Below are 15,225 nucleotides of genomic sequence, written 5' to 3'. Positions count from 1 at the left end.
TTTGTTTATCCTGGCGACAGGTGTGACACTGCCTCACTTGCCTCCCCTGGCCGCATGTCACCGGAGCCGACCATTAGTTATTAGGAAATTACGTATCAAACTATTCCCGAAACATTTGTCCAACCTTAAACTGTCCTTGAAACTGTTTTGTGCAAAAAATACGAATGGCATCTTAAGCATTGGAGCGATCATGAGAAAGACATCGTGCTCGCAGTTTTCTGGACACGAGACTGCTCTTAGCTCTGGTTCCATTGTCTCCGGATCATCTTCGATAATAAGCATCCCCGCCATACCGCCGATTGTCTAAAAAATGTTCATCTGAGATATACTAACTGTTCGTCATATAATACGTCGCTACTGCAGTACATAGTGGGATCAGGAGTAACATATATCTCAAAGCGGACTTCGATGTAAATCCGCTTACCTTGATGGTCGTGATTCGGGGGATTTAGCTCCCAGATAGCATTATTTTTCGTTTGCAATCTGGTTACTGACGCTTAAGTCCTCGTTTGTTTATAATTGGAATTGTAGACTGTGCTTTTTGTCATTATTGCCGCTACCCTGAAGCTGTGGATAAGTTTTTACTTAATTTTGCAATACAGTGCTTTTCAGACTTCGGGATATTACGAACTTGCAGTTCAGATGACAAATGTCGGTGCACATGTGCATGTTCTTCGCTTTTTCTGACGTTGAACAACTCAAATAAACTTACTAAGATATTAAGCCCGGTGGCTCCATAACTTCTTTCGTTGCGAGTGAAGAACGCTCCCGGTGCGTGTGTGTTACCAAATTGGAGAGAGAATGTTTCCGTGCAAGTCACATCGTCGAACGAAACTAGTGACATTTGATTCGCGCGTAAAGATGCCAAGGGATAAATACCAAAGTACAAATTTTCGAAACACACAAATCTGCGGTTATACATCCTATGCTGGGCTGCCGTTATAATCTGATATGAGGCCATCGATTATGCATAAAACACCAGGTTTAGTGGGCTGTATAAATTCATAAGCAAGACCATATATTCATGTCCTCGCGAACCTCACGAACTGCTATTAGCTGTAATGAAATTATCATTATTATTTAAACTCTAATATATCGCATATTATCCCCGCCCACGTCATTTAAGGTGTATAGAAATGGGGCACTCATCAAATGATATCTGTATTGCGTATACTGCCCATGGTGTGTTTTTCAATATCCCCAACACATTATCGAGCAGCATGGTCCGAGAATACGGTCGTCCTCTTATTCGCAGGTGGAATGTTGCAGTGGTAACGGTGGGAAAGCCAAATGAATCCTGCCACGCGCGGATTGTAGTCAGCGTGATAATCTTGCATAATCATCTGCCGGGAGATTTCCGGTAGCCTATATCTTGTTTTACATTTGGATAGAAAAGTGTTACGCCTCTTTATTTTGTTTTTGTGTAATAATTTCCGATTGAACTTTTTGCAAAAAAATCGAGGAATATGTCTCATTAAAAGTGAAATTTTGTATTACCAATTTGATCAGTGACTCTCGCATAACTACGTATGTTGTTGAATTTGCACTATCGTGTGACCCCCATTTCGGACCTGACTGTTTATTATTTATTGTGGAATGTGATCGTTAAACCATAAAACGTCCTTTCGTGAGTGTGCATTTCATTGACTGTGGCGCAAAAAGCCATCAGGCGACAGGCACCAAATCCTTTCGTTAAATAAACAACAACAGCTAGGGTTGCATAAAAAACAAACAGTATTTTAAAACACTTTGTTTGGAACATGTTTTAAACAGTGTTTCAAACAAAGGCCCTTTTTTAAAAATAATGGTAGTTTTTAAGTTGTAAAGTTATGCCATAACTGTGTAAATATTTTCCAAAAACATGTTTTATGAGCCTACGGATAATTACCACGCGATAGCTGACATATGTCGATATGGGATGGTTGGAACCCTCAAAATAGTCTGTTCAACAGCAACAGTACAGATATTTCGTCAAAGGAGCTATATTTACCCTATATTTTCAATTGTTAATGCCAACCCACTATGGCATCACAATATTCGTGACGTCTTGGCTTTAAAAAAACATAAAAGACATGTTTTAAACAATGGTCTTGATTTAAACATGTTTGTTTTAAATTGATTTTTGTTTTAAATGCAACCCTAACAACAGCCCACTTTACGAATGTAGTTCAGTAAGCAGTATCCAGTATACTTTCCTTTCCTTTTCGATCAATCGAGGACACTACAGGAACTGCAATGCAATGTAAAGAGAGAAAGGACTCGAAATGACGTGATGAAGTCATCGATTGAACTGCCACTTTGTACAAATATACTTTATGTGAAACTAAATGATTGTATAGATAGAGTACAGACCTATGGCAGATGGTCGACGATAAAAAATATAGAGACGTGTCTTAAGAGACACATGTAGGCTAAGCAGATCTTGTTCGAGTCGGGTGATATTACCAACAATAATCGTAAAATATAAGATATGCTTATCACTATAATCTCTCTATATATACTGCGCCAGGGGCAAAGGGAATTTGAACTTTTTCTATATCGAATATATCATCAGTTCATGATGTTATGACATCAACACATCATACTAAATTCTATCTTGCACCCTATGACGAATTTGTGGCCTAAGAAACAAGTTTCTGAAATCGAATTGGATCGCACTTCGAAAAGTATATTGTTCAACTCTTTCGCGGTCATCAGTTAATATTCGCCAATGAATGTGATATTCCATACGGTTAGGGCCTGCATATACATTTATATATTCACTCGTCGCGTGCAATTTGTCCAACCACAAAAGTTCTCAAATTATAAACGGAATAAGGATGGTTACAAATAGATACATATTATTCCTAAATATTACCGTCTTCAATGATTCTATAACGAGAAATCGAGTCCATAGGCTTAATTACTTTGTTAAGCTCGAACCCGTTAGGTACGTATTTCATATATTTAAAACCCAGTGAAATTAATCTCGAGGCACCGGAATACGGCGCAACAAAAACTGGATACCTTGCACCAATGTTCCCTCCAATTTATGAAGTGTCTGCGCACACTCACCAACTCACTGCGCAGACCCTTCGACAATAGTGCGTAACGACTAAAAAAAAGGTCATCACTTCGGATTTTTTGTGCGCAACTTGGATATTCTGTGTGCAGAGACCTTGTCAGCACTGCGCATTTGCGCACGTGCGCAGCTTAGAGGGAACATTGCCTTGTACCCTTTGGATGACTAGGCCAACTAATGCTACCAGTGCTTTCAAATAATAACAGTTTCAATATATTTTCAGTTCGGCTCGCCGGCTTGCAGTAACAAGCCCTCCTTTGGCTTAGTCCTAGTAATTACTCGATGCGGAACGTTGCTATACATTATGAAGTAATGACGTAGGAAGGTTTTAGAAGAGGGTAGCTTTTCTTCCGAAAAGAAATTAACACAATATCATTGCTTCAATCTACCAATCTACGTTAAAATTTGTACAACTGTTGAATTAGGACCAGTATGTTTATAGACGTTCGATACTTGCAACTTATTCGGCGCTGCTTTGTATCGTTCTATAAAATGCTAAAAGCTCACAAACTAGATCAAGCGCTGGAGTGCCGCGAATTCACCTATCTATTTGATAGCATGCCGTAAATTCAAAAAGATTGTGAACCACTGGCTCATGAGACGTTATGCCTGACCTGTATGCTTGTTGAACTATGATGATGGGCGTGGTACCAATACGCGCCCGCAGCATGGTCTTTTCGAATTTCGTAGGAGTATTGGTACGATTCGCCAGGTTTGATTTCCAGAAACACGTAATCTTGCGGTGGCTACATTTGTCGCAGAAAATAACGGTGATGTTGCGCTTAAGCGATCGCATCAATTTCAACTCCGATATAATTACCAGTGGGCTAATATGCAGCCCGTGGACGTGGAGATTCGTGACATTTAGAACTGGATCCGTCCCAGGAACATGTGTTCCGCTTTCTAGGTTGTTTACCTATGTTGAAAGTGTGGCGTGATTTGTACTTGGCTAGTTCATCGTGCTTTCGGTACACTTACCACGGTCACGTTTAGTCGATCTCCTGGTTTCACTCGCCACGTAGGAGGGCATGTAGACCCACCGTATGATCTGCGATCCACTCGTAACCAATCGAATTGAAAGTTTCCGATTTCCACCGTTAACTTAACTTCCAAAAAGCCATCTTGCGAGATCAATTCGGGACATCTCGGTAGCGCAGAACCTCCTTTAAAATCATTTGAACCGTTGACGCGTCACAATATGTCGATATATTCGATGATATTCTGTACTCTTAAAATATTTCTTTGTTTACTTTCCACTCCCTTCCAGATGTTCGACATGTGGAGTGGAATGCATTTACCACAAACTTGATAGCGTGGCGGGGCAATTCTGTGTTGAAAATTTGCCAAATTTTCTTCTTATCTCAGTCTAAGCTGCGCAAAGGCATGATGGTACTGCCGAAATCCCATTAGCTGATAACGACCGTGCGATAACTCCAACGGATGAGCCATTGTGTGCGTGAGTGGAGGTATAGTCGAAGTCAGTTCAATTCAACCCATTTTCGGTGCGGTTCACAGTTATAATTGTTGTGACGAACTCATTGATCCTTTTTAATCGCGGATTCGCGAAAGAGTTACAGTCGACATTAGCCGATGACCAGAAACGTCACTCCCACCAAATCCGCATAGATTGATCTACTATAACTACTTGCTATAATGCTTTATTCTTATATTGTCTAAAACGGACAGTATAATGCCGCGCGTGCCTGATGACAGACTGGAGATGATTATTACACAAAGGTTCGCACTTTCGCGCCTCTTACCCCCGGATATAAACCACTTCACCCCTGTGTACCCGTTCTTACTGCTGCACCCCGTGCATATTTGGCTGCACCCCTATTGGGTGCACCATGCACACCGTTTCAAGATCACTATAATTAACTTACCACAGCAGTGAAAAAGATTAATTTACCAACGAATACATACCTGTCAGAGGACATGGATCTTCTACGCTGCACCTGGTCTCAGCCCCCTCCGCCGTACTGACGTAGATTATTATGCATGTGAATATGCACAATAACGACCTATACATTATATTTTTCGACGACTATAATCCCTATATACGAAAGTTAATTAAAGCTATTTATCTACATACATTTACACCTGATACTATTATGCAAAATATTATTTACCTGCGGACTGAATACTACGATTAATCAGCAACTCCGAGTGCATTATAATATTATCCCAGACGTACGCGAATATCTTGCGGTTCGTAAATTGGACCATATACCGTAAAAGGGTTGTGTGAATGCCTTATAGCAGTGATTCCCAACCGCGGCCCCGAGCTATCCTTCTTGCGGCCCCCAAAAATATTAAGAAATCGAGTTATGACAAAAAATAAAATTTATATTCATAAAATCCACTTGCTTGGCTTGGAGTGTGGAGTTTTTAGTTAGGATTGCAGAAAAGTCGTGAGTAGACTGCTATTGTTACGTCACTGCTGTTTCAATGCAACGTGCCATAACTTTCCAGTTGAACGAGCAGTAGCTATAAATATGGGTAAAGACTGCCGCACGCCAAACCCCCACTGGGGGGGGGGGAGCTCGGACGGGGCTCAACATTATTTCGTGAATTAGCATAAAATATAGAGTATTGTGGGAAAATTTATGTATCATTTTCAATTTTTTTGCTCTAGGCGTGATTTCATGCTGCCAAATATCTTGATTTTTGGGTACGCATCCCCAAGAAAATATGCGCAAGATTTATAGAAATAGGCATTGGGCATATCGGCGTCGGCCATTACCGCGCCACGACGCACCCAGACATTAATTTTTAGGCCATGTAGCATGCGAATGTGTCAGAACGATCGGCAGCGAGAAAACCTTGGCCGAACAGGACTGGCGTTATGCTGACCGAAAACTTCGTTATATATACAAAATACTGTCTTGGCAATCTGCACCTCACGAGACAAATACCATCCCGCAGGAAAAAATTATATTCCAGTGAAGAAATACCAATTTGAAATCGTGTGCGTCTCTTAGTTTAGAAGCCTACGTTTGGGCGATTCTATATTTTTTGATATAGCAGACAGGAGGGCACGAAATAACATGTTATGGAATCATACTATCGGGCCCTACAGTTTCCAAGACACCCCACTCAGCTCTACCGGTAAATCTGATTACGTGAGCAGCGAGGTCAAGAAATCGATAGCAATATATTTGCAATTCCCGATCATATTGACCGATTTTATCATGAATTATCGAAAATTTTCACGCTTGGCGCTGGCTCACTTAACAGTACAACTATAGTTTCGCGGCAATCATGAATAACAGAAACTTTTCGCGCTTCGCGCGTCTAAGCGATAAAACCTGACCCACTAAATCACCCCGAAAGCAGCATAAATGGTAGTCCTATAGCTGACGACCGAAGCGTCAGCACAATTTGATAGGTCCGGTCTTTACCGAAAGCTAGTGTCGTACTGATTCCAAAAATACAAATTGAAATCTCATCAGGGCAATAAAACTACTCCGAAATAGCCACCAAAGGTTCATTGTTCTGAACAATTGGAGAGCAGCAACACGATGACCATAACGTTGGCCGATGGCGTCAAGCGATTGATCGGAACAATGCCAATTTTCATATTTTGATGACTATTTTGGGTCCGTTTCGTGCGGCCCCGACCATACTCTGAAATTCTGAATTTGGCCCTGACACCGAAAAAGGTTGGAAACTACTGCCTTATAGGGACGACTATGTTTTAGGCAAAATACCGACCGCATGGAATGTCGCAGAATCCTGACTTATTTCAATAACACCAAAAGCAATTTCAAATTGCCATTTGGTCGAGAGGAAGTCGAGAGGTAGGCCACATAATATTATCAACCTTGTCAATTGGTCTGAAGAATTAGAACCGCCGCATTACCGAGATACCTCACCTCGCGTTGGTCTACACCCGCCCTTTAATAGCATGATAATTTACACGAATGAAATTCACTTAGAATTCATTGAAATAAATACAATTCCCTCACTTCAATCTTTGCAGCCAAATAACTGATAACGATCTGGAGCATCCGCCCGAAGCGCTCGTACGTTAATGTTCAGTTGTTCACATACGTTTTGATACATAATAGTATGATAGTATGAGCAGAATTTACAAAATGTAGAATTCATAACATATCTACTGTCTGGTAATACTAATGAAAATCGCATTGCAAGCTTCCGTGTGTATACCCTCGCGACAAGCGCCAGCCGGCACGGAAGATACCCGAGTTTCAGAATCAGATAAATACGATGTGACTTCACGCAGGTGTAGCTCTTATTTTTCTGCCTATAACCATAAAAAATGTGACGCCACTATATTATTGAAATGATTTCTTCTTCGTATGCATCAATCGCGAAGATGTAGGCTAAATGAACTCAGTATGGTTTGCGATATTCGATACAAAATTACGTATGATACATGTAAATTTCATGTTTACGTTAGCACATACTGCACGGATATAGGTATAGCCTAATATATTTTGTGCGACCGTGTGCTGATGACAAATGCAAATTATGGGATTGTAGTTCAACCCCACATTTGACCTGGGCATTGATGTCGCATGTTTTCTCTGCACTACAATAGATCTGCGGTGTCCCTTTCGCGCCTCTAACAAACCTGCATCCTGGCTACGCCTATTAATGCAATACAATGCAATTGTGGTTCAGCATCCCCATATATCTTGTCCTCGAATATCGTCTACTTTTCGACCAATCATACCGAAATCGCTTATGTAAACTTGTGCAAGCCGTAGAAGAGCTGCGAGTATGAACCAATGGTTCATAATGATGTGGAAAAATCTGAAGCGCTCAAAAATCCCAGAAGACAAATATGGTTAAGATTTTTGCAGTGCGGGTTTATTGTAGCGAAGGTGAAGTGGAAAAAGCAGGTTCCAGATAGCCTATGCATTGAATCGCAGATTGTGGAAATCATAAAATTAGTTTTGTGCCATCATGCAGTCTATTATAAGAACATGAAATCACTGAGTCTCTGGTGACGGTAAATGTGATGGTAACCGACATTACTCAAGTAGCCTACATGAAAAAGTAACATATGAAGATAAACGTGCTCACAATGATTTCTGGGGACAACAGAAGGCATAAAAATAGCGTGCAAAGACAGCTTGTAAAAGTGTAACGGAGCTCTATATAAACATGGAAGTTGTTACTAATCAGTAATTAAGTATGTCCCGCAACAAAACGACTCGTACGTGTCTGATTGTCTGTGACTAAAGCACTATGGTAAATTGAGATGTAAGTACGTGTGAATTTGAAACTATTTTCGACGACCACAATTCAATGAGGTCTATATCGACTTCTTTCATATTGGCATTCATGGTCATGGCGGAATTGTATCGAAAATCTTAGACAGTCTACTGGTCCAGATGGGTCTAAATAGTAGAGTTGATCTTGCATTTAGATTTGAAAGAGCCAGATTTAAAGATTTCGGCCGGACTAGGATTAACAATTTGAAGCTAGTGTTTAGATTGTGAAATTGAACACTGAATTAATAAAAATTTCCGGGTCTGCATGGTGCAACTTTTAAATTCATTTCAATCATCCCTGGGTGCGAACTGGGTTTATGGTTTATTGAGTCCACTCAGCTCTGCCGAGCAGTAAAATAAAACACCGCAGAACAGTGTTACCCAACGTGGGGGCGAAAGTAACAAAGGGGTGATTGGGCGCGAAAACGCACGAAGGGGGCGATGAGGGGCGAAAATTTTACAACGTTCAGTCATATATATATAACTAACCTGCAATCGGATACCGAAGCAAAAAAGCACGTGAAAAACGGGTTGTTCTGGTACTGCCACGAAAGTTTACTAAAATAAGGCCAACTTTCCACAAGCTATCCTCAGATACTGGGATTGTCAGAGATCGCCGCGAAATTTGACCTTTTGTAGTCAATTTACCAGAGTTCAGAGTTAGCTGTAGAAATTTATATTTTATATGGCATGTTTACCGCAACCGAAAATGTAAGGGGGGCGAGAGAGAGAGAAAGAGAGAAGGGGCGTATTCGTTTTCGCCTGCACCATCGAGATGCCTTTGACGACGGAGGTGCGATACGACCGTAAGGACATCTAGTCAGCAGTCCCGCTTTTTTTCTCCTCCATGCTATCCGTGGATGCTGAGCGTCTAGCAGGATAGTCGCGGATACCAGTTTTCGAGTCTTTGGTCTGAACCGGCCGGGGATCGAACCCACGACCTACCGATCAAGAAGTTGGACGCATCACCATTAAACTATCTCTCGCGATGAATGCATGTCGAGCGCGATAAGGGGGCGATGAGTCGAAAAAGGTTAGGAAACACTGCTGTAGAATGAGAATGAATTTAAAACAAAAGTATACTTGAGTGCGCTGTACATTATGGACAGATGTGATCTAATAGTCATTGTAGGTATTGAAGTGGTATCGGACTGCCTCAAGTTTATGATTTTAAGTTAATGTCAGAAAAAAGCAACTTTCGAATTTCGTACCAAGCGTTTGAAGAAAGTTTCTTATGGTTACCATACCCATCTGCATATATAACGCACACACTGTCAGGTACCGCGGATGGCCCGCCGGCAGTCGGATTTTCAATATTTAAACCATCGATGCAGTGCCGGTGCTCCCGCAAACCGCTCCAGAGGTTTCGAAATAACTTATCTCTGCTACGATCTTGAGTCGATTCCGTCGACCTGACAGCCTCTTGCACTGTAGAATCACTTGTCTGTATGCCTATTTCGGCACTCCCGACGGAGACGTCTCGCGTGCTGGATACTGTATCATGAATAACATTCGACAGCGGGTCCCTAAAGTAGGGCATCCGAAATCTTGGATATGATTCAGCACCGGAAGCAGCGTCCTTTCGGCTGGAGTGGGCACATGTCAGTTCTTCCAACGAACATCGCTGTGTCATGACTGGAAATTCTATGGGATCGGTTGAATCATCGCAGGGATTTGGTACCGATATCGTGACTCGGGGATTCCTGGCTGCACGTGTCATTTCCGAGTCGTCAACGCCTACCTATAAATTTAACCCTGCACAGATTATCTTCTTTTCAAATACATACCAGAAAGACGCATTATTTCGCGTGATGATAGTAGGCAATCAAGAACAAAAAAGGGTTGCGAAGTGCGATTACTCCTTGCCAAAACGAAGAGGTCGGAAAATTGGATTCGCTAGTACTACAAGAGGAATCTTATTCCACCCTTATTTTCTTGGGTTTTGTGATGTCATATGTTTCGACTACACATCGCAATGAATGCATGACGACCGGTATTGTTAAAAACGCCCATAGTCCATACTACGTCTACTGCGGCAGGAGAGCCCGTATAAACTTATAAATGTTTATCGGTTATGCAGGAAATTTGCATCAATCCAGGATTGTAACCAAGTCACAAGTCAATCTCACTTTTATAGTTTTGACTCGAGTCAAGTCGAGTCATTTCCAATTCACCACCGAGTCAAGTCCGAGTCCAAGTCAGCGATCAGAGGGTCGAGTCCGTGTCATGGTATTATGACTCGAGTCCGAATCCAAGTCATTGTGTTGACTGCTCAGTTTTCAGTTACAGTCTTATTAAACCCACTGTTATAACCATGTTTGGTGATATCGAATGGTTAGAATTTATAATATACTAATTTTCCTCACTTTTAGCAGTTTCTGGTCGCATTTTCTATTAAAAGCACCGATAGACGAGATCCTAATAGTGTGGTTACTTTACTATTCTTCGAAATTACAATGAAATGTCGGTCTTGGCCATCTGACTTTCGAGTCATATGACTTGGTTCAAGTCATGCGCAAAGACTCGAGTTCAAGTCGAGTCAATACTCAAATTGAGTCGAGTCGAGTCGAGTCATGACTCGAGTCATTACAACCCTGCATCAATCTAACGAGGAGATTAATGATAGAGTGACGTTGATTTTTTTTATTGTCACGTGATCTACCAGTAATATAATTTTGTGATCGGGCACAATCGACGTATTTAGTCCCGCCTTATGTAGAAATGTTCGGTATCTTGAATTTGTAATAGATAGGGTAGAGTGGGGAAACGCGCCTACCCTAAGCGAGAAACGTCATAATATCCACCTAACTAATCGAAACGGATTGAATTTCGGAATTTTCGAGCGAGATATCGTCCCCATTCTACCACGATCGTATGGAAAGTCCAAACATCAATTATCATAAGAATCAATTATCTATTTCCATCAATTTGACGTTTTGCAGCATGGTTGGGGTAAAGCGCCTCGATTGGCTTTTTACCCCGTTATACCCTACTAAACAGCGCATGCCACTCAGTAACCGATAAATATCTAATCTCTATACATACCTATACAATACATGCTTCTCCGCCTCATCATGGCGTACCGGTTATTTTGAAAACAAATCTCATCCAGAAATACCAACTGGTTATGATAAGTCAAAAAACAAAGTCAGAATTTCTTGACATGTATCTTGTTAGTCAGGGGATAGCCTATATTCGTCAGCTGAATAGCATTTTCGATAGAATTGGCGTTCTCGGAGAAGGCATCCGTGGTGAACCCATAAACGGCTACTCAATCCATATTTACTGGACTTTAAGGGGTGGGGCGTCTTACCCCACGAGAGGGGTAAGCGTTTCAGCCTCGAGGTCGCCATTGTTTGCCGATCAGCTACCAGGTGGTTATTGTGTGAATTCGCCTTCTGACTGTGACTTAAATCCCACTACGCGCAGTGAAATCATGAATAGGACCGGAAAACTCTCTTTAGCATCCGTTAAATAGGACATTTCACTTGGTTGTAAAAGGCTCTCTTTTGGTAAGAATATGTGTAAAAGTCATAAATTTTCATAAAACATTACAAATCTTCATTCGGGCGTGGAAATCAAAGTGACATTTTCGTCTGACCATTAGGCGATAATTGCGCTACTGTGGCGCATTCAACGCTCGCTTTGTTCTAATATATTGATGACGGGCGTATTACCTCGCCTGGGCGTTTTACCCCGCTCTACCCTACATACAATCTCATGATTAAATTGTACATCGTGCCCATGACGAAAACAGCCTTAATTAAGACTATCCTGTTAGCCTGTTGTGGAAATCGGGCAGCATCACTCAGATATGACGAAGAAAAAAACAATTATTAAACACATAGGAGGTATGATTTTAGGAAGGGGGGGTCAAATATCATAAGTGTTGCTTTCCAATTTCATAAATGTTAAGTTTCATAACTACAACCGGAAATAAATTCATCAGCTGAGCAGCAAACAAAATGCTCGTACTATGCGAAACTGTCTAACGAGTTTAGTTACTACTAACCGAGTTGCGGAGTACAAATGGTATAGATCTTCCACCTTTAGGCACTTTTTTAGATGGAGGTCCTTTTTTGTAAGTCTTCTCCTCGGCAATATTAGGATCATACATCGTAGATTTTTGGTGTTCATTGCCTGTTGGCTGTGTAGGCTGTTTGAACAAAAATCGATTGCCATATTTGATCGCATTACAATATACAATGCATTCTTACGGTAATTTGTCGTTTGCTTCTTTTCAATTTGTTCAGTTCTCGAATTCGCTTCCGTATAGTACCACGGTCCATCGATCGGTACGTAATTGTGTCAGAAATTGTCCCGTGACCGATATTTGAATTTTTCTCTATTGAATGCCGGAACACCGTCGCTCTCTCCTTGGTTGCAGTGCCTTTGCGAGACTGACTGTCATGGTATTCCTCGTCATTGGATAAAGAGGTGTGGCTCTTCCCTCTGCTAATAATCTCTTTTTCGAGATCCACTGTAACCAATTTTTCTGGATGTTTTAGTTGATCATCAGGTGATGTAATAGCAGTGTGATCACGGTCACGTTCTGTGTTCAGTTTCGGAGTTGTACCGCGAACAATTTTGGTGTCATTGGACCTCTGGACGTTGAACCATTTTCTCATTTGATCTACAAGCGAAGAGCTTTCTCTGTGGACTTGCAATTCATCGATATCGTGGTGCTTTCCCGCACGATCTCCAACGAGCCTGACGACTTTTGGCGTTCCCTCATCTTCTCGCCTCATCTGGATCTCTCTGATTTTTCGGAGATCATTATTGACAAAGTATGCATTGACGGTTGATATGCGATATGCATCTGGGAATATTGTCTTAAGCGAGTAGGCACTAGTGCATTTGGTAAAGTAGACTTGAGATATTATCGCACAAACAGCTATCAATATCACGGTACGGGTTGGTATACGTTATCACATGCACGAAACACCTGTCGATGACGTGCGAAGCGACAAGTTAATTAGGAGCTCTCCTGATCACGGATTAAGTCACTTCAATTTCGTTGGCAATGGGGATGAGAACGACATCTAAAACTCTGAATGATTGTTCAAAACTTCTAAGACACGACATGCACACAAAACAAACTAACCAGTCCAAAAGCGTGTGGTACTGCATGGTTTTTGGCTATCAAGTTCTATACTTATTCATCAAACGAACTATAGGCCACACGCTACTGGCATATCTCAATATGGTAAGGGATCGCGTTCGAGGACTGCTGGTCTGAATACACCATATGCAACTACTCATATAGCTGCTCCTTATGTAAATAAGGTCTGCATGGCCCTTTCGCACACCATGCCATAATTGTCATCAACAAATGATTGATACATGCCTTCGCAGTTTTACACCAGCATTCCGTTCACGGCGAATGATTTTACACGAATAAAGCCCCTTTGGAGTCAAGTTCTTAGCTGGCAGTGAATTCCGTTTACCTGAATGTATAGATTATTTGTAAAATTACATCATGGTATTGGTTCATGAAATCATCTGAGAAAAAGGAAAACGATGTGTAATGACGCGTCAAATCAGCCGCCTTCCATCTTGCCAATACACATCAGCGATATATAGGTGTACCCCTAATACACATATCAATCAATATATATTTTACCGAGTATACTAATAGTCCCCTTGATTTGTCATGCCAAACCAGCGTACCATCTAAATCTATAATATAGGCTAGGCTACTCATTATGCATATATATAGTCTGTGTTAGTGATGTAGGCCTATATACCCGCGCTTGGCAGCTCGTCGTATGTATCTTCTCTCGATAGCTGCTTTGAATCTGAGATCTGAAAGAAGACTCAGTTTATTCCAGTTGTCTGTTCATGTGCATTGTGCAGTGTGCAATGCACAGCGAACAGTGTATACTGTATTGTGCATTCCCCGTAATACCAACCTCGAGACCATGAAGACTTTGTCTTTGACTTATGGTCACGTGGCTAGGTTGTGGAGTATCCACATGGTTCACTCCTACGGAATAATTTCTGCTGTAATTCCCCGCCATCGCTGCTCTGCCTGATGATATATTTACGTTGTAGGAACCGCGAGGGGTGGAATTATCGGTAAGAATATGCGTTTGATACGAACGTCGTGTTTTCGGTGCCTGTAAATCTCGACGAACAGTCACCTCGAATCCAGTTTTGTGGTCCTGATAATGGGAGCTTGTGTCTGAATGAAGATTACCACAATCGTCGTCAACTGCAACAAGTCGTTCATTTTCATTTCCTTTGCCGTTAGTCACGCTGGTCTCAGTAGTTCTGAATTCATCTTGCTCTATTCCACCACCGCGATACCAGTCCGAATTCTGATGGTTGATCGATATTTCAGATATCGTGTCGATCGCTGCCTCAATTACGGATTCCCTTTCTGAATTACAGAAACCTGTATCCATTTCATATGAATTGCAGGTGTTCGCTCGGATGTCATAGCCTACTAATCTGATCGAAATAGAAAACCCTCAAGTTTTTAACCTGTATTGTATCAATTCCGCGCTCATTGCGAGCGAAGGAGATTTGACAGAATTTTGTTAATTGTCATAACGGAATAACATAATGGAGGGTAGGCCACTTGACACAATCGATACGATTGTTCTATCGCTCAGAGACTCTTATCGATATTTCTAAATCCTTTCCTTCAAATTCTCTTGAATGTGTGCGTCATAAAAACTCCTTGAATCTTCCATAGTCTAGGAACGCTATGGCGTGGGAAGTGCTGTGGACCATACATGTAAAATCGTGATTTGTTATCATAATGAATTACGGTGACTAAGCTACAGCATTTTCAAATAATCGTAATCGTAATCGAATATCTTTTAAATATAATGGATTGGTTTGGAACAGGGTGATTAAGTCACTCAACAAGCATTTTCAAGAATTTATGAAAAACTGAATTGCGATGAATGAAAT

The 15,225-nt window shown here is 41.3% G+C and overlaps 2 protein-coding genes across 3 annotated transcripts in view; both read right to left on the bottom strand.

Moving 5' to 3' along the window:
• LOC145442483 (multicopper oxidase CueO-like) overlaps nucleotides 1-5,149 on the bottom strand; it is a 38,734-nt gene extending 33,585 nt beyond the window's left edge. The window contains exons 1-5 of the mRNA XM_080320402.1: nucleotides 4,985-5,149; nucleotides 4,040-4,224; nucleotides 3,882-3,977; nucleotides 3,676-3,807; nucleotides 125-303 (exon numbers count right to left, since the gene is read on the bottom strand). Of these exons, the coding sequence (XP_080176528.1) occupies nucleotides 125-303; nucleotides 3,676-3,807; nucleotides 3,882-3,977; nucleotides 4,040-4,224; nucleotides 4,985-5,090 (698 nt within the window). The 5' untranslated portion in view covers nucleotides 5,091-5,149. The remainder of the gene's footprint in view (nucleotides 1-124; nucleotides 304-3,675; nucleotides 3,808-3,881; nucleotides 3,978-4,039; nucleotides 4,225-4,984) is intronic.
• A 510-nt stretch (nucleotides 5,150-5,659) lies between these two features.
• On the bottom strand, nucleotides 5,660-14,996 carry LOC145442484 (uncharacterized). 2 transcript variants are annotated; one of them, XM_080320404.1, is made up of 7 exons: nucleotides 14,408-14,995; nucleotides 14,217-14,335; nucleotides 14,052-14,109; nucleotides 13,648-13,751; nucleotides 12,522-13,058; nucleotides 12,317-12,460; nucleotides 5,660-10,045 (listed from the first exon to the last, which is right to left on the bottom strand). In XM_080320404.1, the coding sequence occupies exons 1-7, from the start codon at nucleotides 14,709-14,711 to the stop codon at nucleotides 9,467-9,469; spliced, it is 1,845 nt and encodes a 614-aa protein (XP_080176530.1). In that variant the 5' UTR covers nucleotides 14,712-14,995; the 3' UTR covers nucleotides 5,660-9,466. The 2 variants fall into 2 exon arrangements, with proteins under 2 accessions (XP_080176530.1, XP_080176529.1); XM_080320403.1 differs by having other exon boundaries at nucleotides 14,217-14,996.
• Nucleotides 14,997-15,225: the final 229 nt, after the last annotated feature.

The sequence above is a fragment of the Botryllus schlosseri genome, chromosome 7, assembly GCF_051294905.1.
Source record: "Botryllus schlosseri isolate E-star chromosome 7, Bs_hap1, whole genome shotgun sequence".
NCBI lineage: Eukaryota > Metazoa > Chordata > Ascidiacea > Stolidobranchia > Styelidae > Botryllus > Botryllus schlosseri.
Note: the sequence above shows the minus strand (reverse complement) of the source record. Positions and strands in the feature narration are given on the sequence as shown.

Coding starts and splice junctions, on each gene's coding strand:
- LOC145442484 (XM_080320403.1), bottom strand. CDS start 14,711: ATGGATACAGGTTTCTGTAATTCAGAAAGGGAATCCGTAATTGAGGCA. Junction 14,110..14,216: donor AAAGTCTTCATGGTCTCGAG/GTTGGTATTACG, acceptor GTCTTCTTTCAG/ATCTCAGATTCAAAGCAGCT. Junction 13,752..14,051: donor CGACGAGCTGCCAAGCGCGG/GTATATAGGCCT, acceptor CTATACATTCAG/GTAAACGGAATTCACTGCCA.